Genomic DNA, 26,927 nt, shown 5'->3' on the forward strand with positions numbered 1-26,927 from the left:
TATGAAGTGAACATCAGTCTTATTGGAACCCACTTCATATTGGATAAGATTGATTCTTAGTAATGTATGCAATAAAACATTTTAAAGCTTTCTTTAATCTTCAACATGTCATCTACAGAGTAATAACTGATCATAAAGAATATCCTTTAAGAACTTCTCCTTCCATTTCTTTATATAAATTTGAAAAACTGGATTCATATTTTACCACAAAGACAGTACCAAGATTTTGATAATAAAAATAATTTTCTGCAGTTATTTACTGAGCTATAGCATAGGTAGCGTACAACATGACAGATATGTCTATTACAGCTTAGTCTGTTATACAATAGTCCCCTCTGTACGATGTCAGGGAGTCATTTGGTCTCTCGCCTACAATCAGATCTGGCTGTATCTGTGTCTCATTCTCCCCACTAATATGGTCCTTGGTAGCGACCTCTACTCAAGACTTTCATGCAATAGCCATCTAGATAGTTTTCTAAATGCCCCTTTCCTGAAGAAGCATGTCTGCAAAACTGTAACTCCTCCACAGCCTACGTATTTCATCATGATGTAACATTGTATGTATTTTATTGATTTGTTGTACATCTGGTGGGCTGGCATTGTAGCCTCTTCTGAAGCAGTTCAATGTACACTTGTTAAAAAAAATTGAAAGGAACACTTAATCAAAGTAAAGCATCAAGTCAATTGAACTCCAGGGATATTGATCTGGTCAGTTAGGTATCAGAGGGGGTTGTTAATCAGTTTCAGCTACTTTGGTTTTAATGAAATTAACAACAGGTGCACTAGATGGGCAACAATGAGACCACCTCCAAAACAAGAATGGTTTTGCAGATGGAGGCTACTGACATTTTTTTTCCTTACTCATCTTTTCTGACTATTTTTTAATAGTTTTGCATTTGGCTATGGTCATTGTCACTACTGGTAGCATGAGGCAATACCTGGACGCTATAGAGTTTGCACAGGCAGTTCTACTCCTCCAGGATGGCACATCAATACGTGCCATTGCCATAAGGTTTGCTGTGTCTCCCAGCACAGTCCCAAGAGCATGCAGGAGATTCCAGGAAACAGCCAGTTTTAGAAGAGCTGGACAGGGCCGTAAAAGGTCCTTAACCCATCAGCAGGACCAATATCTGCTCCTTTGTGCAAGGAGGAACAGGATGAGCACTGCCAGAGCCCTATAAAATGACCTACAGCAGGCCACTGGTGTAAATGTCTCTGACCAAACAGTCAGAAACAGACTTCATGAAGGTGGCCTGAGGGCCTGACATCCTCCAGGCACCGTGGAGCTTGATTGGCATTTGTCATTAAACACTAGAATTGGCAGGTCCACCACTGGCGCCCTGTGCTTTTCCCAGATGAGAGCAGGTTCACCCTGAGCACATGTGACAGACGTGAAAGGGTCTGGAGAAGTCATGGAGAATGTTATGCTGCCTGTAACATCATTCAGCATGAGCGGTTTGCTGGTGGGTCAGTGATGATCTGAGGAGGTACATCCATGGAGGGATGCACAGACCTCTACAGGCTAGAAAATGGCACCCTGACTGTTATTAGGTATTCGGATGAAATCCTTGGATCCATTGTCAGACCCTATGCTGATGCAGTGGGTCCTGGGTTCCTCCTGGTGCACGACAATGCCCGGCCTCATGTGTATGCAGCCAGTTCAGAGAATGAAGGAATTGATATCACTGAATGGTCCCCACGCTCACCTGACCTAAATCCAATAGAACACCTCTGGGACATTATGTTTCGGTCCATCCGACGCCGCTGGGTTGCACCTCAGTCCGTTCAGGAGCTCAGTGATGCCTTCGTCGTCTGATTAGGAGCATGCCTAGACTTCAGGCATGCATACAAGCACATGGGGGCCATACAAACTACTGAGTACCATTTTGAGTTGCTGCAAAAAAAATTCTGCAAAATTGACTATCCTGCTGCATCATTTTTTCACTTTGATTTTCGGGGTGTCTTTGAATTCAGCCCTCTGTAGGTTGATAATTTTAATTTGCATTTACACAATTTACAAACAATGTGGCATCCTTTCGTTCCTAACAAATTACTCAGTCCATATCAGTAAAGTAGGGAAACCTCCAATTGATAGGGGGTACCATCATCCAAAAAGCAATAATGAATAATTGAGTGCAAGGAGACAATTCCCCAAAAGGAGTCTCCAGAGCAGGAAGGGGAAAAAATGGAATATCTCGGTACCCTGAACAGAGTGGACATCAGATAAAACATACATTTTTTATTGATACATATAATATATATAATGAAGTATCCAGATACAAAAACTAAAGCTGTAGATACAATTATACAAATTTTACATTACACTGGTACACAAATACTCTCCATGGTGGAAAATCTCCTCGGTGCACGATCATACTCTACATGTTTCGCAGCTATAGACTGCTTCTTCAGGAGGAACACAGAATAAAATCTACAGATAAGGTGATAAAGTTTACATGGTAAGCACCAATAATTAATGCTTGTATGCAAACAGAGAAGCAGTTAATTGGGGAAGTGAAAACGTTCAATCGCTTACCATCTGTTCAGAGTACTGAGATAGTCCATTTTTTTTCCCCTGCTCTGAAGACTCCTTTTGGGGAATTGTCTCCTTGCACTCAATTATCCATATCAGTATAGATATCTAGCATGATATTTTTCCCCATTGAGATCTAATGTGTTTTCAAAGTGTTCCTCTCATTTTTTTGGAGCAGTTTATTACGTATGTATGTATACACGCAATGGATGGGGCTATGCATATATAGTGGGCTTTGTTCAATTCAGTAATAGGCAGATGTTTTTAAACTTTTTAGTTTGTCCTGGATTTTAGTCTTGGTCAACCTGTTATGCTGGGTTGGATCAACATTAATAAAATGTTTTTTTTTTTTTTTACTCAATGCTTGTTCTTTTTTGATAGATAATACATCAATAAGGTTCCCTAGTACCTTCTAGGCTGCCTTCATAGACAACTGTTTTTGTTTCTGTTATACAATAGTACAGGAAGTCCCCGAGTTACGAACACAATAGGGACTGTAGGTTTGTTCGTAAGTTGAAGTTGCTCGTAAGTCGCAACACTGCATTAGTAAGTATAACTTCCGGTTGGAACACTGCATTCGTAAGTGCAGCGTCCACCTGTGCATGGATGTTGGATGTTGTGGGCGCTTGTTATGCTATCTGGGGCTCTTCTGGCCATGCAGTACATGTAGTACTGCAGTATGGGATGTGTCCGGAGGTATCCAGGACCAGCGTGGAGCACAAGTGGCCGGCATTTGAGCGCATTTGTAAGTAGGAGTCGTTCGTAACTCAGGTGTTTGTAACTCGGGGACTGCCTGTATGTTATAGCACAGCATTTGTAAATAGAAGGTGTATCTAAATGCTTGTTGTATTCCCATTTTGATATGGTTCAGAACATTTGACAGTTGTATGCCATATGCTATAAGGACTAGTGATGCACCACCTCTCTGGAGATATAAAAGAATCTTTAAACCAGAAATAATTCTGATACAAGGTAAAACTCACCATCAGCATAATAAGTTCCATTTGTTTCAACATCAGGCCTTATTCCCCTTCTAAAAATATTTTACTGCCTATTTACCCTTTGAATAGAAAATAATAGTATACAGCCCCGGTGCCCTACACACGTGGCCCACCAGTGCTCAGTGTGTGGCCCACTGTGTTCCAAATCAAAAAAAGGTTAAATGTTTTTTTATTGAGGATTTTATTAATAACATTCTCCACATCAAAATGTGCATCACCTAATGTATTTCACGGGGTATAGACAGTCCAATCCCTTATTTATCACTGAGTTCTTGCAAAAACTTGGCATTACTTTTCAGTCACCATTGAACATCAGACCTGCCATTAAGTTTGAATCTAAATGTTGACGTCTGGGAAATAACTCTAGTTCTTAGATAAAGAGTGTTTAGCTCAGCGCCTGTCGTATTCTCATTTTGATATGGTTCAGAACATTTGAAATTTCTGTACCTTAAAAGCTATAAGGAATAGCGAAGTATTTCTGATACAAAAAAGTAAAACTCACTATCAGCATAAAAAAATCCTTCTGTTTTAATGTCAGACCTGATTCCCCTTCTAAAAAAAATGTTTACAGCCCGTTTTCTCTTTGGATGGGGAATGATAGTATAAAGTCCTGGTGCCCAACATGCGGCCGACCAGTGCTTAGTGAGATTTATTTACTAAATTTACATGATGCTAAATCTGATGCAGCTCTGCATAGAAGCCAGTCAGCTTCCAGGTTTTATTATAAAAGCTAAATTTAGCAAGCTACAACAGATTGTGAGTGCACCAGTTTTAGTAAATCTCCCCCCAGTGTGTGGCCCTCTGTGCTCCAGAACTTAAAGTGTTACTAAAACCACAACTGTAAAATAATTCTGTATGTGCAGTAAAGCATGCTTGTTATACTCACTGTGGAACCCAAGGGGTAATCCTCCACATTGTGTGAAAAGGCTGTGTGATCCTGTCTCCTCTAATCCTCCCCTTCTTCCACAGTGCCAATTCTATTTCCTGATACACAGTCTTTGGAGGCGTTTGGAGTGTATTGCTAGAGAGTTTTTTTTTCTTGGGAGGGTGCATGTGATCGGCACAGGCCCAATCAGCACTGTCCAGACAGAGGGTCAGGGGTCCTGCATAGTAAAATGAAAACTACTGCTAAAAGCTTTAACCAGACACTGTTAGAAGTCACAAGACCGCTTTATACTGCTGATGAGAAAAGGTATTTAGCAGCTTATATTTACTAAAATAATTGCATTTCCATATTCTGTGTATTGTGGGAGACCAGATATAATGAATGTGGGGTCCTGGGTTTAGTAACACTTTAAATAAAAGTCACCTCAGCTGCCATTCAACATCAGACCTGCTGTAAAGTTTAAGTTTGAATGTTGACATCTGAGAAATAGCTCTGTTTTTTTAATATATGAAGCCTTGAGTGTTTTTTTTCTAATACACTTATGAATATCTATAAATCCAGAGCTGATTATTGGTCTTTTTTTTACTATTTAGTTTATATACATACTTTTTTTTTATTGTTGTGACAATATGATTTATCAAAGGAGGTAATGACTAAACAATAACTAGCTTTAATACAGCATGCCATAGTTTTATAAAACCCAAGTTGGGTGCTTTAATGTTTGGCATGCTGTTTTTTCTTTACATTCCTTTACCATGTGACACCTAGTACCTTACTTGCAAAGAATATGAATGAAACAGGTCTCTCTTGGTGCCCTGATATCCTTTCTCCTAGAGAACACATTGATGCACACAACCATCTATTTATTGTTTCTTGGCTGCTCCCAGGATTTGGTATAGTTAGACATATTCCTATATAGTGGTTGGTGACCTTTTCCTGAATATTACGATAATAATTGTTTATTATATAGTATTGTGGGGATTTTTTATATTTTACTTTAGACTCTAAATTTACTATTCCCAAATGTACTGACATATTTAATATGGTTTATATTCCAAGAATGTTTCTTTCTACAACAAAAAACACATCCAGTACTATTGAGTTTTAGAAAATGATTGACTCAAGGTACGGTACTTATGAAGCAATGAATGTAACATTCAGCAAATATTTAAAACTTGTGCACCAGGCAGATACCTCTGCAGTGTATGTTTCATAAAAGTGCCCCTAAGGCAATATTTTTCCCAGATAACACCAAAACTGTCAAAACTGTATACTGTACATTATGTGCTAAATGCATTGGTTCTGATTAGCTGTAATGCAAGTCCTATTTAGATTTGGAGGTTTCTTTCATGGATGTTTTTTGGAGTGAGGGAGTTGAGACTGCAACACGACAAGAGAGTTTTCGGGCCATCCGTGCTATATAGGACATGAAGATCAGGACCACCACTGCAAGTCCATTTATGTACAAGTCCCGCACAAAGAATTTTTTGCATTTGATTGGCCATGGTCTTCCACACCTAGGTATTTCATTCCCTGTTAGGTCTTTGAAAGCCTTCATGGATGCAGATTGTGGAGTTGCACACTGCACTTTTGCAGGGTTTCTCTGCACAGGTTGGGAATCCAACCATGCTTTCAGATAAAAGATACTGCAGTCACAATTCCAAGGGTTCCCGGAGACATCAACTTCCTGGAGGCTGGCTAGGTGATCCAAAGCTCCTGGTGAAACCGTAGTCATCAAATTGTTTTGCAAATAAAGCTTCACTGTGATAATTGGGAGATCTGGCACAGTTGTGAGATGCCTCGAACTGCAGTTAACTATTAAACCATGGGTCTCAATTATACCACAACTGCAAGAGGTGGGGCATAAATCGATACTACTTGCACCAAACCCAAATAAAAGTAGCATGAGAAACCAAGACATTTTACTCTACAGTGCCTGTAAGACATAAGATTAAATATAGTTTATCATATTGCATTATAATATTATTTTAATACACTTTATTATTCTGATTATAATACCATGTCTATGTTCTTGCTGCTTAGGTTGAAACTTGTAAACACTAAACATGAAGACATCATTTCAATAACAGCTTCTAACACACCCTTACTTTCCAGACCAATTTTCAGTTTTCAGTGCTCTAATAGTTTGACTGACAATTACTCTGTCATGCAATAGTGTACCCAAATATTAGGAAAAAATGTTTTTTTAAGGTTTCAGAGGGAGCATTTTGGGGATATTTAATAACCACAACTTTATTTGTACAGGACAGGTGTATTGGCCCAATATTTGAGTGGTGGTCCCTCGGAGGGGGACAGTTGGAAGGCTTGGTTGGGTACTCACCCACACAGGGTGAAGGGTTCTGGAATAGTCGGGTTGGAAGAGAGTACTGATTATCAGTTCTCTCTGAAGTGGTGATTTTCTATCAGGGACCTGGGACTTTAGATGTTTTAAGAGATTTGGGTGGAAAGAACCTCCAAATGCTGACTACCTGGACTCTGGTCCCAAAGGGGTTAAGCGCCAGACAGGGGGAGGCTTGAAAGGCAGCAGAGTGAAAGCAGCACCCATGTCAGGGATGTGAGTGGGGAGAGAGGCTAACAACCTGTGTGTAAAGCGTGAGTTCTCATACAAGCTGAGACGTGGGTTGCTGACCCTTTGTGTGGCCTGTCTGTCTGCCACCCTACCATGGACAAGGTCAACCCTAGTATAAAACATAAAAGCGGGGAGCCTGCTGTTTAGGATTTGTGGTACCAGGACTTTGGATTGTTGATTGATTTTGGCTGAAGTAAGCTGTCTTTTGTTTATCCGTTTTCAAATAAAGAAACTATTTTGCTTTTACCAAAACTGATTCCCGAGCTACCTCAGATAAAAATATATATATTTAAAGTGACTGTAAAGATTTTTTTTTTTTTTTCAAATTAAAATAACAAAAATGTTATACTTGCCTGTTCTGGTTCAATGGTATTGCACAGAGCAATCCTGAACCTTCTCTTTTGGGATCCTACACAGCGGCTCGCTGAGAGGCTGAGATGGCCACCAGTCCAGGCACCTGGTGGATCCAGACTCCCAGAGTGCCTGGACTGATCTGTGTGACGTCAGCAGAGAGCGGACTTCAGACCGCCCTCTGCTGAAAAAGGGTCACAGGAGTGCAAAACGGATTGCACTCCTATGATTCATAGGAGAAGCCCAGCCAAACAAGCTCAGGCTGAACTTCTCCCTTAAGCCTAGGTTCACACTGCTGCTGGATTGAAATCGCGCAAATTCATACTCGCATGTCAGTCCGACTTCGGGGGTGACTTCAGAGAAATCTGTGCGGGTTCCTGTGCGAGCCAAAAACTGGCAAATTCACCTGGAAAAAGTAATGCACTGCGACTCCTATCAGCCTGCCCCAATTTACTCACCTACTCACACGAATTAAAGTATAAAGAGTTGATAGAATTAAACATATATTTATTAGTACTTTCAAAAAAATTGACAACACAAATATCCAAACAATATAAAAAGTCAATAGTGCAAAGGACAGAGCATCAGAAGAACAGAGTACAAGGGTCATAGGGGCAAGGAATGCAGTAGAGGACAGTACAGGGGATGGGATGAATAGGAGAGAAGGACCAGCAGAGATCAGAGCTGTACACATACTGCAGAATCGGTAGTAAATAGCACCTGAAGAGTGCCAGAACTGCAGGGGGAAACTGCAGGGGTCCTCCGTGCACCTGGGCCTTTGGGCAGTGGGCAGTGCCCAGGGGTGCCTATGTGTTAAGAAGGCCCTGGTAAGAGGCACGGTGAGTATAATGAAGAGTTAATTTTTTTTGCCAAACTGAAGAAAGTAAATTTTTGTTTCCACAATTTAAAGGATCTTTTCCACAAAAATGTGATTTTAACAAGTTATTTCCCAAACACAACATGGGCACTCTTATGCCCCGTACACTCGATGGGAGCCTGTTGTCGGAAATTCCAACCGTGTGTAGGCATTTTCCATCGGAATTTCCGATACACAAAATTTGAGATCTGGATCTCAAATTTTCCGACAAGAAAATCCGATCATGTGTACACAATTCCGACGCACAAAGTTCCATGCATGCTCGGAATCAAGCAGAAGAGCCGCACTGGCTAATGAACATTTTTCTCGGCTCATCATACGTGTTGTATGTCACCGCGATCTTGACGTTCGGAATTTCCGAAAAGATTTGTGTGACCGTGTGTATGCAAGACAAGTTTGAGCCAACATCCATCGGAAAAAAACCATGGATTTTGTTGTCGGAATGTCCGATCAATGTCCGATCGTGTGTACGGGGTATTAGAATCCCACCCAAAAACATATTCTTCTGTCCCTCCTAAATATGAGGATACCACATATATTAGACATTTTTCTTGTCTAGTTGCAGAGAAGAGCACAAAAATTTAAGGAGCAACTTTGAGTTTTAACCTTTTTTTAATTGATTATGTACCTAACAGTTTTAACACCTACCAGTAGCAGACGTTCTGTAGTAGGGTGAAAATGGTCACTCAATGCACTGTTTCTATGGAGGAGCAGCAGTGTCACCCTAGGGCAGGAAATGTGTTGGGCCTACTAAGCATCACTTCCTCTGCACATCTCCCTAACATGGGGTTAAGGTGGTCTGCAGTTCACGAGTCTGACTGATAACATTGCTTAAAGTGATTGTAAAGTCTCGTTTAAAAAACAAAAACAAACATGTTATACCTACATGCTCTGTTGAAGTGGTTTTGCACAGAGCAGCCCAGATACTCCTCTTCTCGGGTCCGTCTTTGCTGCTCCTGGCCCCTCCCTCCTGTCAAGTGCCCCCACAGTAAGCAGCTTGCTATAGGGGCACCCAAGCCGAGCTGCAGCTTCGTGTGTTTATTCAGACATGGAGCTGCCGGTCAGCCCCTCTCACTACTGATTGGCTAACTGACTTTGATGGATAGCAGCCAGTGGCGCCACTGCTGTGTATCAGCCAATCAGGAAGTAGAGTCCCGGACAGCCGAGGGATTCATGGACATTGCTGGATAGAGATAGAGCTTAGGTAAGTATTAGGGGGGCTGCTACACACAGAAAGCTTTTTGCATGGAATGTATTAAGATTAAAAAAACGTTCTACCTTTACAACTCCTTTAACCATAGTTAATAGTAGAAAAATACATCAGCACCAGGGACACTCCTTACATTCAATACAAAGAGTCCCTTGTGCTGCTGGCTGGTCTCTTTGAAATTCAAAGTCCTATGCCCCCCGCCCCTGCCATAACCCCACAGCCGTAATCTTGCAGTACTGTGGGGGTTAATACGATCAGCTGGACCTGTCATGAGCACTTGCTAGGAGTACCGACTATGTTAGGGCTTACATACATTGCAAACTGCCAAATCTGTTCCTATACAGGCCAAATGTTATTTTCGAATAAAAAAAAAAGTGTGAGCTTTCTTGTTATCAATTCTTCAGTGTAGCAAATTCTTGCTCAGCCGGTGACTGATGTCTCTGAAGGAGGCTCATAACTGTAGCACCTGTGGTGCTGATATTCACACAGAATGTAATGTCTCTAGTACACTATCATAGCACATTTATCAGAGCAGCCTTAGTTCAGCTCTGGGATCTGCAGCTCTTTCACTGCTTCCATATTTCCTTGTACTTCCGACACATAATTCCAATTGCTGTTCTCCTGTGCAATGAATTATCCTCAATACATTATTTTCCAAACACCTTGCAGCAAAACATTATTACTATAGATTATATTTTAGTTGCTGAATCGTATCTTGCATTAATTCATTTTCAACTTCAGTATCAATTTTTCATCTGAGAGACCTAATTTATCCACCTGCCCATATAGTTTATCTCCGCGTTTTGCTAGGCCAACAGTTCTGCTGCTGCAGTGAAACTGGCTGCAAATTGGAAAAAATATATATTTTATTTCCTCTGACTGCCAGCCCCTTGCCATTAGACTTGTCTTTGTGTTACTGAGAATATATGAGAGCTGAAGGTATGCTAGGCAACCTAGACAATATCTTGATAAGGTGACCTTGGTCTGAACTGAATGTGATGAGTTGCTATTTATTACGACCATCATTTCACAAATATCTCTATTTCAATACATTTTTTTCTATAGGAGTTTGATTCATTATTAGCAATAACTATTATAATAATTCTACTTAGATCATGCACATTATAATTTTGATCAAAGTACATTTTGGTTATATACTCTACATGACAAAGAAAAAAAAATCTACCATTATACAGGAGCCAGAAGGAAAGATTTAGTTTTTGTAGTTGCCATGGCAAACACCATTACACTAAACTGCACAAAGCCATTTAGAATTACTAGGGCATGTAGGTGACTAACACAGACTAATGGGAGGACGACAGCTCCCAACCATTTCAAACGCACATAAAAAGAAAGAAAAGATAGATAGATAGACAGATCTTTATTGGTTGAGATGGGCAACAATCACTTTTTCTTTACTTTTTTTTTTTTACTGTACACCCATTATTCCAAAAAGTGATGCTTTCATTAATTATCTTTAATTACTTTTTTCAATGAACTTCATAACTTGTAGGTGGTAGTGTGGTATTATTTAATGGATATTCTAAATAAAACAAATAAAACTCAGATTCTATTAGGAAGTACATTTATATGTACAATGACTGTACTTAATGATTTAATTATTTATACACGTATCTAAGTATATTTATCTAATATGAGTTTATTCAGCAACACTGTTCCCGATACTAAAAAAACTATAGTGTGTGTGTGTGTATATATATATATTATATATACACCTTCAGAGAAATGTTTGGTGACTTTGACTGCTTTATAATTTATTATGGGTTTACACAGAAAATAGTAACCGTGCTGAACTTATTTAATAAGGCAAAAGAAATGTGCAGCAGCCCACAGAAGTCAACCAGACTCAGAATTTCAGTTATGTGTTGTAATATGAAATCCGATTTCTATGCACATGGCACATCATCTCTCCCTTTTGGCACAGCCTTATTACATACTCTGATTATAGATGCTATTTTCTCCAGAACACACATATAGTTATTTCCGGAAGTTGTAACCAAGTGTTATCAGTCTAGTAAATGAATGTCAGTAACTAAATATCTTTAATGCCATATCAATTTAAGGTAATTTCCATGGGACACTCTGAGAAATTAAATATTAAAACAGAAACCTAATTGTAGAAATGTCCATAAGAAATGCAAATTAGGTTGAGGCACCTGGCACAAACTGCAGCTAAATTACTGCTTTAGTCAGAGAAGAGATAGCTCAGAGACCACAGCTAAATACTGTAGAAACCTTGAACTGTACTAAGTTAGCCCTCAGATGAGACATATCCTCATATTAACACTGTTTTGTGACCTAATAATCATAGATACAACAAATCACTTACTTTTTCTATGCTGCTAAATGTGTTGAAGTGGTTGTAAACCCACGAAAAAAAAAAAACCTGCAAGACAAAGGCATAATGAGCTAGTAGCTCATTATGAAATACTCACCTTAGCTCGAAGCCCCCGCAGCAGTCCCGGCACACTGCTCTGCCCGGCGACATGTCTCCCGGAGTTATTTCCGGGTATCGTAGGATCTGGCCTGTGATTGGCCGTAGCCGCCGGTAACGGCACATCAGCTGAAGCAATGGCACGAAGGAGCCGTTGCTTCAGTGCGCATGTGCCAATGACGTCGGCACATGCTGTTATAGGGGATATCTCCTAAATTGTGCAGGTTTAGGAGATATCCACGGTAGCTACTGTTAAGCCTTATTATAGGCTTACCTGTAGTGAAAAGTGGTCTGTAAGAGTTTACATCCACTTTAAAGGTAGCCACACACCAGTACAATTCATTTGAAAATGTTAATTTTGTTTGATTTTCTAGAGTTAACCTGGCCATACAATGATCAAAATTCAGCTGGTTCAGCAGGGGTCATCCGAATTTTAATCAGTTTTTGGCCATCCCAACTCAACAGAAGTTGATTGTTTGATCAACTTTTGTTGAAGGGACATGTTGGAAGATTTTCCTTGATCAATCAAGAGTGGCTGCTGATCCATGTATTGTGACAGTGACGGCTTCTTCTGTCAGAATACAATGTCTTGGCAGGGGGGATTCCTCTTGTAGGCAGGTTACCTACTGTGAGTTAGTTAGTCAGCTTTGGCTGCCCAAGTCAGAGGGAAGGGATTAATGTTTCTACTGACTTCCCAGGGCTACGTTTGCAGGTTTTCTGGGGTCCAGCCCCCCATCCTGTGTGTTGTAAAAGGGAGAGGGGTCCAGGTCCCAGGGGGCCAGTTACAAATGAGCGAGAGAAAATGGCCCCCGGGACTTGTTGTCCACTCCAGGAAACACTGACTCGTCGGGATATCTTTTAGGACGTTCCATCTATGGACTTTATCCATAAGGACTCTACCTGTGCAGGTTTGCTGAGGGAGCCACAGTCAGGGTCAGTTATGAGAAGGACTTTTGTCAGTCATGCTGTTTTAAGGTTTCATCAGTAAAGTTGCTTCAACTGCTTTGAGCCTGGTTTGAAGTTATTCAAAGGGGTGCTTGTTCTGGTGTATTCTAAAGAACTTGGGTCTGTAAAGCACTATGAGGGTATGAGTAACATCATTACAAAAAGAACAAGGAAGAGAAGGTAGTTATCATGGGTACCCAAAGGGAACAGCTACAGCAACAGTCAATAGGTATGGTAGCTGGGTAGGTGACATGTCCTTTGATTGCAAGGGGGGATCGCTGCTCTGACTCCCTCCCTAGCAGTCCCTCTCCCCCTGGTCACCGGAAGCACACTGGCGTTACAGAGATCTAACGCCTGATCACAAGATATGGGATGGAGTGAGTTAATGAGCGCCCATGAGGTCCCACTATGTGCTCAGAGGGACTTCATTATATTACTGGGAGTGAAGTAACAGAGGTACTCTGGACTGGTGGAGTCGGTGCAGGCTCAGAACCTCCTTCCTAATGCAACATACAGGTGCAGTGAATAGTGACATGGGACAAACCGCCTGTCAAAGGAACTCAGCACTTCAAGACTACACACGGTAAAGCTCATCTCTAAGTTGGGAAACTGCCTTAATGTTCAATTTTTCACATGACCACAGTCCCAGTCTGGTCCTGGGCATTGATGAGCGCACTCCACGCGAAGTATAGTGGGGGAACCTAGGATGGAAAAGGACCTGGGGGTCCTAGTAGATGACAGGCTCAGCTATGGCATGCAATGCCAAGCTGCTGCTAATAAAGCAAACAGAATATTGGCATGCATTAAAAAGGGGATTAATTCCAGAGATAAAACGATAATTCTCCCACTCTACAAGACTCTGGTCCGGCCTCACCTAGAGTATGCTGTCCAGTTCTGGGCACCAGTCCTCAGGAAGGATGTACTGGAAATGGAGCGAATACAAAGAAGGGCAATAAAGCTAATAAAGGATCTGGACTCTGGAGGATATTAGCTATGAGGAAAGGTTGCGAGCACTGAACTTATTCTCCCTGGAGAAGAGACGCTTGAGAGGGGATATGATTTCAATATACAAATACCATATTGGTGACCCCACAATAGGGATAAAACTTTTTCACAGAAGAGAGTTTAACAAGACTCGAGGCCACTCATTAAAATTAGAAGGAAAGAGGTTTAACCTTAAACTACATAGAGGGTTCTTTACTGTAAGGGCGGCAAGGATGTGGAATTCCCTTCCACAGGAAGTGGTCTCAGTGGGGAGCATCGATAGTTTCAAGAAACTATTAGATAAGCACCTGAACGACCGCAACATACAGGGATATACAATGTAATACTGACATATAATCACACACATAGGTTGGACTTGATGGACTTGTGTCTTTTTTCGACCTCACCTACTATGTAACTATGTATACCTCCATGTGCATGGGTGTTTATTTTCGCTCAGCCCACAAAAAAAAAAAATAAAACATCTAAAGCCAGTTTAAACACAAAGTATTCACCCCCTTGGCTTTTTACCTATTTTGTTACATTACAGCCTTTATTTCAATGTTTGAATTATATGTGATGGATCAGAACACAATAGTCTAAGTTGGTGAAGTAAAATTAGAAAAATATATACATAAAACTATTTTTCAGAAATAAAAAAATGATAATTGGCATGTGCGTATGTATCCACCCCCTATGAAGCCCATAAAAAGCTCTGGTGCAACCAATTACCTTCAGAAGTCACATAAATAGTGAAATGATGTCCACCCGTGTGCAATTTAATTGTCACATGATCTGTCATTACATATACACACCTTTTTGAAAGGCCCCAGAGGCTGCAACACCTAAGCAAGAGGCACCACTAACCAAACACTGCCATGAAGACCAAGGAACTCTCCAAACAAGTAAGGAACAATGTTGTTGAGAAGTACAAGTCAGGGTTAGGTTATAAAAAAAAAAATCAAAATCTTTGATGATCCCTAGGAGCACCATCAAATCTATCATAACCAAACGGAAAGAACATGGCACAATAGCAAACCTGCCAAGAGACGGCCGCACACCAAAACTCACGGACCGGGCAAGGAGGGCATTAATCAGAGAGGCAGCACAGAGACCTAAGGTAATCCTGGAGGAGCTGCAGAGTTCCAAACCAGAGACTGGAGTATCTGTACATAGGACGGCAATAAGCCGTACGCTCCATAGATTTGGGCTTTATGGCAGAGTGGCCAGAAGAAAGCTATTACTTTCAGCAAAAAAATAAATTTGGCACGTTTTGAGTTTGCAAAAAGCCACGTGGGAGACTCCCAAAATGTATGGAGGAAGGTGCTCTGGTCTGATGAGACTAAAATTGAACTTTTTGGCCACCAGAGAAAACACTATGTCTGGCGCAAACTCAACACATCTCATCACCCAAAGAACACAACCCCCAGAGTGAAATATGGTGGTGGCAGCATCATGCTGTGGGGTTGTTTTTCAGCAGTCGGGACTGGGAAACTGGTCAGGGTTGAGTGAAAGATGGATGGTGCTAAATACAGGGATATTCTTGAGCAAAGCCTGTACTACTCTGTGTGTGATTTGAGGCTAGGACAGAGGTTCACCTTCCAGCAGGACAATGACCCCAAACACACTGCTAAAGCAACACTTGAGTGGTTTAAGGGGAAACATGTAAATATGTTGGAATGGCCTAGTCAAAGCCCAGACCTCAACCCAATAGAAAATCTGTGATCAGACTTAAAGATTGCTGTTCACAAGCGCAAACCATCCAACTTGAAGGAGCTGGAGCAGTTTTGCAAGGAGGAATGGGCAAAAATCCAAGTGGTAAGATGTGGCAAGCTCATAGAGACTTATCCAAAGTTACCTGGAGCTGTGATAGGTGGCTCTACAAAGTATTGACTTTAGGGGGGTGAATAGTTATGCACATTGACTTTTTCTGTTATGTTGTCCTATTTGTTGTTTGCTAAACAATAAAAAAAAACATCTTCTAAGTTGTGGGCATGTTCTGTAAATTAAATGATGCAAATCCTCAAACAATCCACGTTAATTCCAGGTTGTGAGGCAACAAAACACGAAAAATGCCAAGGGGGTGAATACTTTTGCAAGGCACTGTACATAGATACCAAACATGTCAAGACTCAAAATGCACGAACCCGTGAAATGGCGACAAACTTCGATACCCAATTTTTTTCATACGCTTGGAAAGCCTTCACAGGTTCATCGGTTTAGAATTAACCATGAATTACGGTGCTAGAATTATTGCACTCACCGATTTAGCTTTGGGCAGTTAACATGTCCTTTTTATAGAGATATCCGGGGTCTATTAGCTGCCTCCCTGTCTGTGATAGCTAGGGAATGACAGCTCTAAAACTGGAAGTGATGAAATCATTGTCACTGACAGACAGAGGAGAAGTCTTTATGAAGTCTTTTTTCTCTATTCTTTGCCATTATAAATCTTACATTTAAGGGTTCCTCATAATACATTGGCTTGGCTGTAAGCTCAGTTGATAATAGGGCTGCAAATTTTGATAACACTGAGAACCCGGTGCAACCATATCATATACCACGTTCACAGCCAAGCCAATATTTTGCATTCCAGTCACTTTTAATCAGCCATCCTTTATTGCTAACGTTTTATTCTATACTGACACATACTGAATCTCTTCTGTAAGATGATGATTGCTACTGAAATTAGCCATGCCTACTTTTGCGGCACCCTGATAATCCTCTACCTGCGGTGACATCTCTGTAAAGTACACTTGAATTCAAAGTAAAATCTGAACTCTGATCTGCTTGCTTGTTGCAGGTCAGTGTTTTATAAAGTGCAGAAATACAGTAAAGCAGGAGAACAGAAGTACAGCATAACAGCAAAAAAATCTGCATTTTCAGAGTGAAGTTAAAGTTTATATTAAGTTAATATTTATTTATGGTTTAGGATAGAGTAGAGAATTGTTAAGACACATGTCAGGTTATTGTTGTCTATATCCCATCAGGGGGATTTCCCTTCACTTTCTGTCCCAGAATTACAGCAGGAAGTAAAGCTGGCCATACACTAGCAGAATTTATTTTACCATTTTTCATTCTATTTTATAATTATCAGTGGGGACAAATTGGCTTTCCTTTTTTAACTGCAGTGACAAGAAAATTTGAAAGAGCAGGATGAACATTTTTTGTTGAACGAACAAATTTCTAACAGTGTATGTGGTTTTGATTCAGGAAAGTCCATTTATTTCCAAAGTTTTAAAGTGCTTTCGAGCCACATTAGTCAAGTCATCAAATATGCTGAGAATTTTTGTGCAATTGTTTTGTATGAGTTTTAGTACGAATCTATGTTCAAAAATCTACTAGTGTGTGGCAAGCCTAACCACTTGCCTACTGGACGCTTTTACCCCCTTCCTGCCCAGGCCAATATTCAGCTTTCAGGGCTATCGCACTTTGAATGACAATTGCGCGGTTATGCAACACTGTAACCCAAATGAAATTTTTATTATTTTTTTTCACACAAATAGAGCTTTCTTTTTGTGCTATTTAATCACCACTGGGTTTTTTTAATTTTTTGCTAAACAAACGAAAAAAGACAGGAAGATTTGAAAGAAAAACCCATTTTTTAAAGTTTGTTATAAAATTTAGCAAACAGGTAATTTTTCTCCTTTACTGATGAGGCGGCACTGATGGGCACTGATAGGTGGCACTGATAAGGAGGCACTGAGGAGGCTGCACTGATAGACGGCACTGATAGCACTGGTAGGCAGCACTAACAGGCACTGGTAGGCGGCACTGATGAGGTGGCACTGATGGGCACTGATTGGCAGCACTGGCAGGCACTGTTGGGATTGCACTGATAATCAGGACACTGATAATCAGTGCTCTGATTATCAGCGTTAGGCTGGATTCACACTTATGCATTTTTAGTGCTTTTTGCATTTTGCAGATTTGTACTACAGTCCATTCAACATGGTTTCCTATGGAACACATTCTGTAGTGCAAATCTGCAAAATGCAAAAAGCACTAAAAACGCATAGGTGTGAATCCAGCCTCAATGTCCCTTTAACACAAGCCAGTTATCGGCTCTCCTTTTCTCTTCTCACGCTGTCAGCGTTAGGAAAAAAAAGCTGATAACCAGTTTGTGTTTATTTCTATGATCAGCTGTCATTGAACACAGCTGATCACCTGGTAATTGGCCCTTGTGATTGGCCCTTTACCCCTATCTCTGATCTGCTGAGACCAAAGCACAATCACGAGAGGACATCTATGTATTCACTCCTGGCAAATTAAGCCTGTGCTGTAGCCGTCTTTTGGCTATAGTGCAGGCAGGAAGTGGTTAAGTAACTGCTTAAGATGTGGTTAAGATGTTCCAATTGAATGACTTACCTTCACTTTTGGTTCATGTGACGGCTACAAATTTTGCATTTCCCATTACTTGGATTGGATATGATGAAAGACAATCAAATAGAAATGCTAAATCTCCCCAGAAGAGACACTGACAGCAATAAAATCCTGCCAGTGGCTCCAACCTTTTCACATTTTATATCAAACGAAATAAAGAAATTCAAGATTTACATGTACTTTAATAATAGCAGCCCCTATAATTTTGCAGTTTTCCCTTAAAGCATACCATTGATCAAAATGTAAAATCATACATTCTTTTTCACATTGTATTTCAATTATTTCTAGCCTACTCCAGTTATTCTGAACAATCTTGAAGTTTGTACACTTATTATGTGAAGATCCCCACACATTTACTTCTTTGAGTTCTGTGATGCGTATTCACTATACCCTGTGAGTAGGCACTGCTGTGTCACACATTTCCCTGATCCTGCCTTCTGAAGTACAAGAGGTGCTGAGAGGAGGAGTTTCAGGAGGCGGAGTCAGCACAAGAATCAGCTTGCAGGCAGCAAGGTACTATGGGTTATGTAGTCCTTAGAAACTGGAAGTAGACAGCAAAGAGCTGTAAAAAGCTGAAAAGCATGCAGGGAATCCAAGAAGCTATGGAAAGAGATGGCCAGCAGATAGGTAGCACTCACAACATCAAAGGAGAGTTTTCAAGTAAGTTTATATTGAATTGAATAAAAAAAAAACTGTTATTTGTATTTCTATTACAGTTCTGATGTTCTAATATGAAAGTGTATGCTGTGAATATAGATTTTTTTTAACAGTCTAATTTACTGGGAAATGATCATTTCAGTATAATGTGAAAATATTGCAGAAAAGAAATTCATGCTATAAAATATATATTAGGGAAATCAGTAACATTTAAACAAGAAACTGGAAAAATATCTTCATTTTTGTAATTACACTAATCCATTTACAAACATTCACTTTGTGTTAGATGTGAATCTTAGAAGCCACATGTTAATAGCCCAGGTAATGGACTTTTTTGCTATAAAAAGTGGAAGATTAGGAGTGAAAGCCGAAGATTGTGCTATTTGCATCACATCTCACCAGTTCCTTTCTAATTAAAAAATGCGGCTGTAGCAAAAGACTGAAACTTTTTAAGTTGAAGCTAATTGTCTGTGGGTGAAATATGGCTCATAAAAGTAAATTTGTCAACTTCATTAAGAACAATTATTGAGTCATAATTAAAATATAATGCCCTTTTTCCAATTAGATCATTCCTTGCCATGATGAAAAGCTGTCTGATGTAACCACTAAAATAAAAGTTGATCTATTATATACAGAAATCTTCAGTGTGTTTTATTGACATTTTATTGGTGACTAAATATCTGGGAAATAAAAAAAGACACAAATGAATGCAGCTATATATTTATTAATAAATCATTAAATATGTTTTTTTTTTTTTTTTTTATGAAAGCAGTCTCAGTACCTGAATTTGACTTTGAATTTGATATTGTTCTCTTGCAATCTCCTATACAGTGGTACACAGATTGGTAGATGGAGGGGCTGACTGTGGGCTAGTAAGGGGTACTACATGCAATTGTACTTTGTTAGACTGCTGTCCAATCAGCAGGCTGGGAGTGGAGAGAGGAAACTCCCATACCCTTTCTACAATTTTAAGGCTAAGTTTACACATGCAGTTTGGGGGCAATAAAAACAGGCAGCCCCTACTTAAAGCAGAACTTCACCCAAAAGGGGAAGTTCCACTTGTTTGCAATCTATACACTAGGAGGAGAACCTCTGGGGGAATCTAGGATGGAAAAGGACCTGGGGGTCCTAGTAGATTATAGGCTCAGCAATGCCATGCAATGCCAAGCTGCTGCTAACAAAGCAAACAGAATATTGGCATGCATTAAAAAATTGATTAACTCCAGGGATAAAGTGATAATTCTCCCACTCCACAAGACCCTGGGCACCAGGGAGGATGTACTGGAATTGGAGCGAGTATAAAGAAGGGCAACAAAGCTAACAAAGGGTCTGGAGGATATTAGTTATGAGGAAAGGTTGCGAGCACTGAACTTATTCTCTATGGAGAAGAGAAGCTTGAGCGGGGATATGATTTCAATTTATAAATAACGTACTGGTGACCCCACAGTAGGGATAAAACTTTTTTGCGTAAGGGAGTTTAACAAGACACGTGCAGAGGTTGAAGGGGTGGGGGGTCAGCCTGTCAGTGCTGAGACCATACACCGCATGCTGCATAAAATTGGTCTGCATGGCTGTCGTCCCAGAAGGAAGCCTCTTCTAATGATGATGCACAAGAAAGCCCGCAAAAAGTTTGCTGAAGACAAGCAGACTAAGGACATGTATTACCAGAGCCATGTCCTGTGGTCTGATGTGACCAAGAAAACTTATTTGGTTCAGATGGTGTCAAGTGTGTGGTGGCAACCAGGTGAGGAGTACAAAGACAAGCATGTTTTGCTTACAGTCAAGCATGGTGGTGGGAGTGTCATGGTCTGGGGCTGCATGAGTGCTGCTGGTACTGGGGAGCTACAATTCATTGAGGGAACCATGATTGCCAACATGTACTGTGACATACTGAAGCAGAGCATGATCCCCTCCCTTCAGAGACTGGGCTGCAGGGCAGTATTCCAACATGATAATGACCCCAAACATACCTCCCTGCTAAAGAATCTCAGGGTAAAAGTGAAAAGCTCCAGTGGCAACCTGTGAAGCTCTGGTGAACTCCATGCTCAAAAGGGTTAAGGCAGTGCTGGAAAACAATAATAATATATATAAAAACATATACACAATCCCATAGACTTCAGTCCGCTCTCTGCTGAAAACGGGTCACAGGAGTGCAAAACGAATTGCACTCCTGTGATCCATAGGAGAAGCCCAGCCAAACAAGCTTTGGCTGGACTTCTCATTTAATTGTCTGTGTATGGCCAAGCATATTTTTCAGAAAAAAGACCAATTTATTTACATAGTTAGTCTGGTTGGAAAAAAAACACAAGTTCATCTAGTTCAACCAATAAAAGGGAAAATTACAATCCTATATACACAATCCCATACCCACAGTTGATCCAGAGAAAGGCAAAAAACAGCAAAGCAGGATCTAATTTGCTCCAGCAGGGGAAAAAATTCCTTCCTGATCTCCCGAGAGGCAATCGAATATTCCCTGGATTAACTTTACCTATAAATGGTAGTATTCGGATGAAAACCATTTGAACATTGAAAACCTTCATATGTTGATGATCCAAGTTTCAAATGGTCTAATGATCTGTCTAAATCAGTTAGAAATTGATTGCACAACTAATCTCTTAAGAATTGTAGCATGTATGGTCTGTATATCCCTCTGTCCAAAGGTAATTTTTCATGCTAACTCTGTTGTCTGAACCATAAGCTAAATCCTAGCCCAATTCTAACTCTCTCCTTTGTACTAGTCCAGACTTTATCCTTAACCCAAACTTAAACCTGATACTTACATTAACATGCATCCAGGGGTGGACTGACCAATCGGGCAATCGGGGACTGCCTGAGGGCCCCATGCCACTAAGGGGCCCCATCAGGGTTGCCAGCCTCAATAAAACCAGGGACAGTATGTACAAATCTGTGTTTTTTAAAAAATCCCAAGATTATAGCTGCCCCGCCTTCCAGTACCTTTTCAGTGTGTGTATGTATGCTGTGTGTGTATATTGTGTGTCTGTGTTTGTATACTGTATGTGTGTGTGTGTGTGTATACTGTGTGGCCCCATAATCTATTGCCTGGGGGCCCCATAATCTCCTATTGCCCGGGGGCCCCATAATCTTCTCCTATTGCCCAGGGGCCCCATAATCACCTATTGCCCGGGGGGCCCATGAGTTGTCAGTCTGACCCTGCATGCATCTTGTTTTATTGCATTAAGATCATGTTAGGAGAAACATAGCAAGAGACCACCTTAGCAGGAAAGTGACATGGCAGGTGACAATCTGCATCTGGTGACAGGCGACGTGGCAAGTGACAATCCGCATTTGATGGCAAGTGACATGGCAAGTGACAATTCACTGCATGTGGCAGGTGACGTGGCAAGTGACAATCTGCAACGTGTAGCAGGTGACGTGACAATTTGCAGCGTGTGGCAAGTGACAATCCGCATCTGGTGACAGGTGACGTGGCAAGTGACAATTCACAACGTGTGGCAGGTGACGTGGCAAGTGACAATGCCCATTTGGTGGCAGGCGACGTGGAAAATGACTCAGGGCTCCCACTGATTCTACGTTATGGTGAGTTGAACTATTTCATTGTATATTACAATGTAAGAATAGAAATAATGCGCTTCAATCATCCTGACACCATAATAACCATGGTGCCTTGATGATTGGAGCGCCAACACCAGTCATTTCCCCGATAAATTGCCCGCAAAAAAAATGTCTTTTCTGGCAGTGCCCCTCCTGAGACTAGACTCTGGATCTGCCCCTCTTGGCTGGGAGATCTTTTCAGCCAGCTAATATTGCCAAACACTCCATTCACCTCTATGTACAGCAATGCATTGTGGCGCACTGTTGTGAGCTGTAATGCGCTGTTGTTTCTTGAGTTGCGTAAAACTACAGATGTGTTGCCTTTTTTCTGCAATGCACATGTATGGTGTAAAGAGCACACATAGAAAACTGTTGTTTGAGCAAGGCACCCATGTGAGCGAGAAGTTTTAAATCTTCACTCCAAAAATTGTTTGAACATTAAAATTATTTAAACTATTTACTTTGAATACCCAAACTTGTGTAGATGCATTTTACCTAATTGGACAATTGAAGTGGATATTCACGCAATTATTTGAGTGAAGATTCTCAAATCTTTTAGAGCTCCTTTACACTTGCAGTTGGGTGGGCAGTAAAAATTGGCATTTGAACCATGTTTTTACCAACCCCTCCTCCCACCCCCAAGCTGCAAATTTGACCAGAGGTGCATACATGCCGCAGCTGCAATGCTTTTGGCCCCTGCAAAAAATATACCCCCTATTGCATACATCAAGGAACACAACCCATTTAAATGAACATGTGTAATACGCACACATAAAATGGATAGTAAGAAGGTGATATATCACCTCCTCACCATCTGTCAAATGTCTCAGAAAAGTGATCCACCACGGATCAATTTTCAGTGTTGTGGCAATGTTGGCGACACATCTAAACAGAGCCTTAGGGCTTGTTCACCCTACATCTGTTAAACCCTTTAGTAAATCAGCCCATTTGTTTACATGGTCCCAAGCTCTTTTGGCATGCCCATTTAAATAGTCCATGTATGTGACAGACCCCTGTGCTCAAGAGGAGTATGTCCATCGTATAAGCTTCCCTTGCCTGGTAACAGAACACTACAAGATCCCGCAGCCCACCCCGTCACTAGTGGGGACACAGTGTAGGATCGTGAAAAACATAAACCTCTTTACTGAAAACTCACTGAGAATTTATATACTACACAAAAACAGATAAAAGCTTGATCACATAATCGTATGCAAAGGAAACTGTATACAGGAATATAATTAACATAACTAATGTACAGCCAACAAATACTCTATGCTAATCCACATCTAGCAACTAATAGCTGACAGTGATATAATTAACATGAGCTAATTAACTAGGCCCTTAAACCAGCCTAGATGATGACCAGACCATTCGGCACCTACAACCCTGAATACAAAGTACTGTACAATACACATTATTACAAGTATAAACAGATAGATGAGAAGACAGACAGAAACAATATGGGATCAAATTAACAATGAGAGGAAGACAGAGGCAGACTATGGGAGAGACTTACTTATAATAAATATGGCAGACAACCCCAGTGGTTTGAGCTAATTACATTAACATCTACAGTCATTGCTGGTTTGAGGCATAGAGGCCCCAAATATGTATATGGAAGCTCCAGTTCTCAGAGTCTGTGTGTTTTGGAATAGACATGAACTTGAATCAGTAACAAGACCACTCCACGGATCCTCCATGCATACACCTTCTAAATAGTAGTGTTCCCTTAAAAGCCAGGGCACATAATAAGTAGGCAAGAGGCCACCCTGTAGAGCCCTCCAAAAGCCCCTGTCCTGGCTGGGCCTGTTACAAATTTACAATGCATACAAAACTCTTATGCCGCGTACACACGGTCGGACTTGCCAACGGGACAAGCTCCGTCGGCATTTCCGACGGAAAAATTTAGAGCATGTTCTCTATCTAGGTCCGTCGGAAATGCCAACAGAAAAAGTCAGATGGAGCATACACACAGTCGGATTATCTGACCAAAAGCTCCCATCGGACTTTTTCTGTCGGAAATTCCGACCGTGTGTACGCGGCATTAGGGGCATAATATAAAGCAGTAAAAGTGACTTTCACCCAACATTTACAGCAGTTTAATCTTCCTGGTGTTTGTGTGTTTAGTGAAGACTGAAGCTTTAAGTTTTACACTATAGAATGTATAGTAATATTATTGTATTTAGAGTAGTAATAAAGTATCCTAGCACTGGTTACAGGTTGCACTGAAGCTTATGTATTTTGTTATTACAAGGAAAGGGACAGAGGCAAATACAAACATTAAGAGTCATAATTATAAAGCAGTGAATGTGTCATTCACCTAACATTTACTGCAAGTGAAAACATCCCTGTCATTTAAAACCACACATAAAATTGTTAACTGATAGAGGAAGAAGTTGTAATACACTTCATTAGGCCAGTGTTTCTCAACCTTTTTTCAGTCGAGGCACCTTTTAAAATTATACTGACTAGTATTCCAATGTTTCTCTTCTCCCTTAATTTCTCTCCATAAGTCAGCTAATGTCACCCCCAGTGCTAAGGGAGAGGGGCTCATGAGGGTCAAATAAGGCTGCTGTGGAGGCAATAGACATCCTCCTTATTAACTGATGATGTTATGGGTTGTTAGGATGCCGGTGTCTAGAAAGTTGTATGGTGCACAGTAAAAACCCGTGGCTTTGTGTAACTAAAAGGCAAGCTTGATTCACCTGCTGGCTTGTATACAATTTTTGATCAATTTTTAGGCATTTTGCCAAGGCACCCTGGTAGAAAAAAGCTGTATTAGGCTATTATGTTAATACATTTTATGGGTTAAAAAAATAAGATTAATGTATACTGAAAAATATTAAACAAAAGCTAAGAATATGGCCAACATTAAGATGAGTCTCTTTAATCCATAGACAAGGATAGAGAAAGCAAGACATGGAATGACAGTTCTATTACCTATCCTGTGACCGGTGCTACTAACCTTTGTCCAGTGCAATTTTCTTAAACTCAGCAAAGTTGCAACTTGCGCTCAACTGTGCAAAACTAAACCAATGTTCCAGACTTATCTTGCATTCAAAGGAGCCAGGAAGGAAATGATTTCTTAGTAACTCATTTGAATACCCTTCTTTTATTTGCCACAGGCTGATAATACACTATTTTACGCATCAAACTGACAGTAATGTACTGCAGGGTGACCTTTAGATTTAATATATTTTTAGCAGCCTCATTCAGTCCTAACACCACAACCATATCAGTCTTGTACACCCGCTTCTCTGGATGTCGCCATCTCATTTCTCCGCTCATTTTAAAGCTAAAGCAATGAGAAACAACACCATAGACTATGAAAGGGATGTAATATCTATCTGCAATCATCTGCAAACATTTGCTTTTTATGATTTCTCCCCCTTTCTCCATCATCTAATGCTCTAAACAAAATAAAAATGACATTTAAATAAGTACCGTACATTTGTTTTATTAAAGTGATTCTAAAGTTTTTTGTTTTTTTTTGCATTCTCCGCATTTAGGTAAAAAACTCCCTACTATCTTTTCTACTCCACCCCGCCCACCCCATCCTTAAAGCGGAGTTCCACTCAAAAGTGGAACTTCCACTTTAAGCACTCCTCGCCCCCTGACATGCCACATTTGGCATGTCATTTTTTTGGGGGGGGGTGTACCCTTTTTTTCATGGGACTTCCTGTCCCACTTCCTGCTTCCTATCTTCGGCTGCCTAGGCAACTCCTCCTTTCACCTTAGGTGGCCCCTCCCTGCCAGCAATCTTCTGGAACACAACTCAGGTCCCAGAAGATCACCTGGCCAATAGGAGAGTGCAGCACGACTCGTGCATGCGCAGTGCCTGCCTGGCCGTGAAGCCGTAAGCTGTCACGGCCGGGTGCTCACAGTTACCATGACGGCGCCAAAGAGAGGAGGGGGAGAAGAGCTAGCCTCCAGGCGGCCACATCGCTGGACCGTGGGACAGGTGAGTGTCGGTTTATTAAAAGTCAGCAGCTATGCTTTTTGTAGCTGCCAACTTTTAATAAACTAAAAAACGGGTGGAACTCCGCTTTATTCACTTACCTGGCTCCTCTCACCACTTCAGAGCTGTCCTGGCTGAGAGTAGTGGGAGCACAGTACAGGTTCCTGCTGCTCAGTGGCAGCTGGTGCTCGAAATTTTTGGGGGTTCACAAACTAACTGAAAATTTCTGAAAAATACTGAAACAAAAACATCAAATGCAGCCTTGCTGTGCCATCATATGCAGCCACCGTGCCCAGCAAATGCAGCCACTGTGCCCATCATTTGCAGCCACAGTGCCCATAATATGCAGCCACTGTGCCCATCATATGCAGCCACTGTGCCCTGCAAATGCAGCCACTGTGCCCATCATATGCAGCCAACTGTGCCCAGCAAATGCAGCCAACTATACCCAGCAAATGCAGCCACTGTGCCCATCATATGCAGCTACTGTGCCCATCATATGCAACCACTGTGCCCATCATATGCAG

General features: G+C 40.9%; 1 protein-coding gene across 1 annotated transcript; it reads right to left on the reverse strand.

The window, feature by feature from the left end:
* Positions 1-25,516, reverse strand: LOC141103129 (platelet glycoprotein IX-like). The gene is made up of 2 exons (XM_073592390.1): positions 25,408-25,516; positions 1-6,356 (listed from the first exon to the last, which is right to left on the reverse strand). Exon 2 carries the CDS (start codon positions 6,339-6,341, stop codon positions 5,745-5,747), a length of 597 nt encoding a protein of 198 aa, XP_073448491.1. The 5' UTR covers positions 6,342-6,356; positions 25,408-25,516; the 3' UTR covers positions 1-5,744.
* Between the last annotated feature and the right edge of the window lie 1,411 nt (positions 25,517-26,927).

This window comes from Aquarana catesbeiana, linkage group LG07 (assembly GCF_042186555.1).
Source record: "Aquarana catesbeiana isolate 2022-GZ linkage group LG07, ASM4218655v1, whole genome shotgun sequence".
NCBI classification, from domain to species: Eukaryota; Metazoa; Chordata; class Amphibia; order Anura; family Ranidae; genus Aquarana; species Aquarana catesbeiana.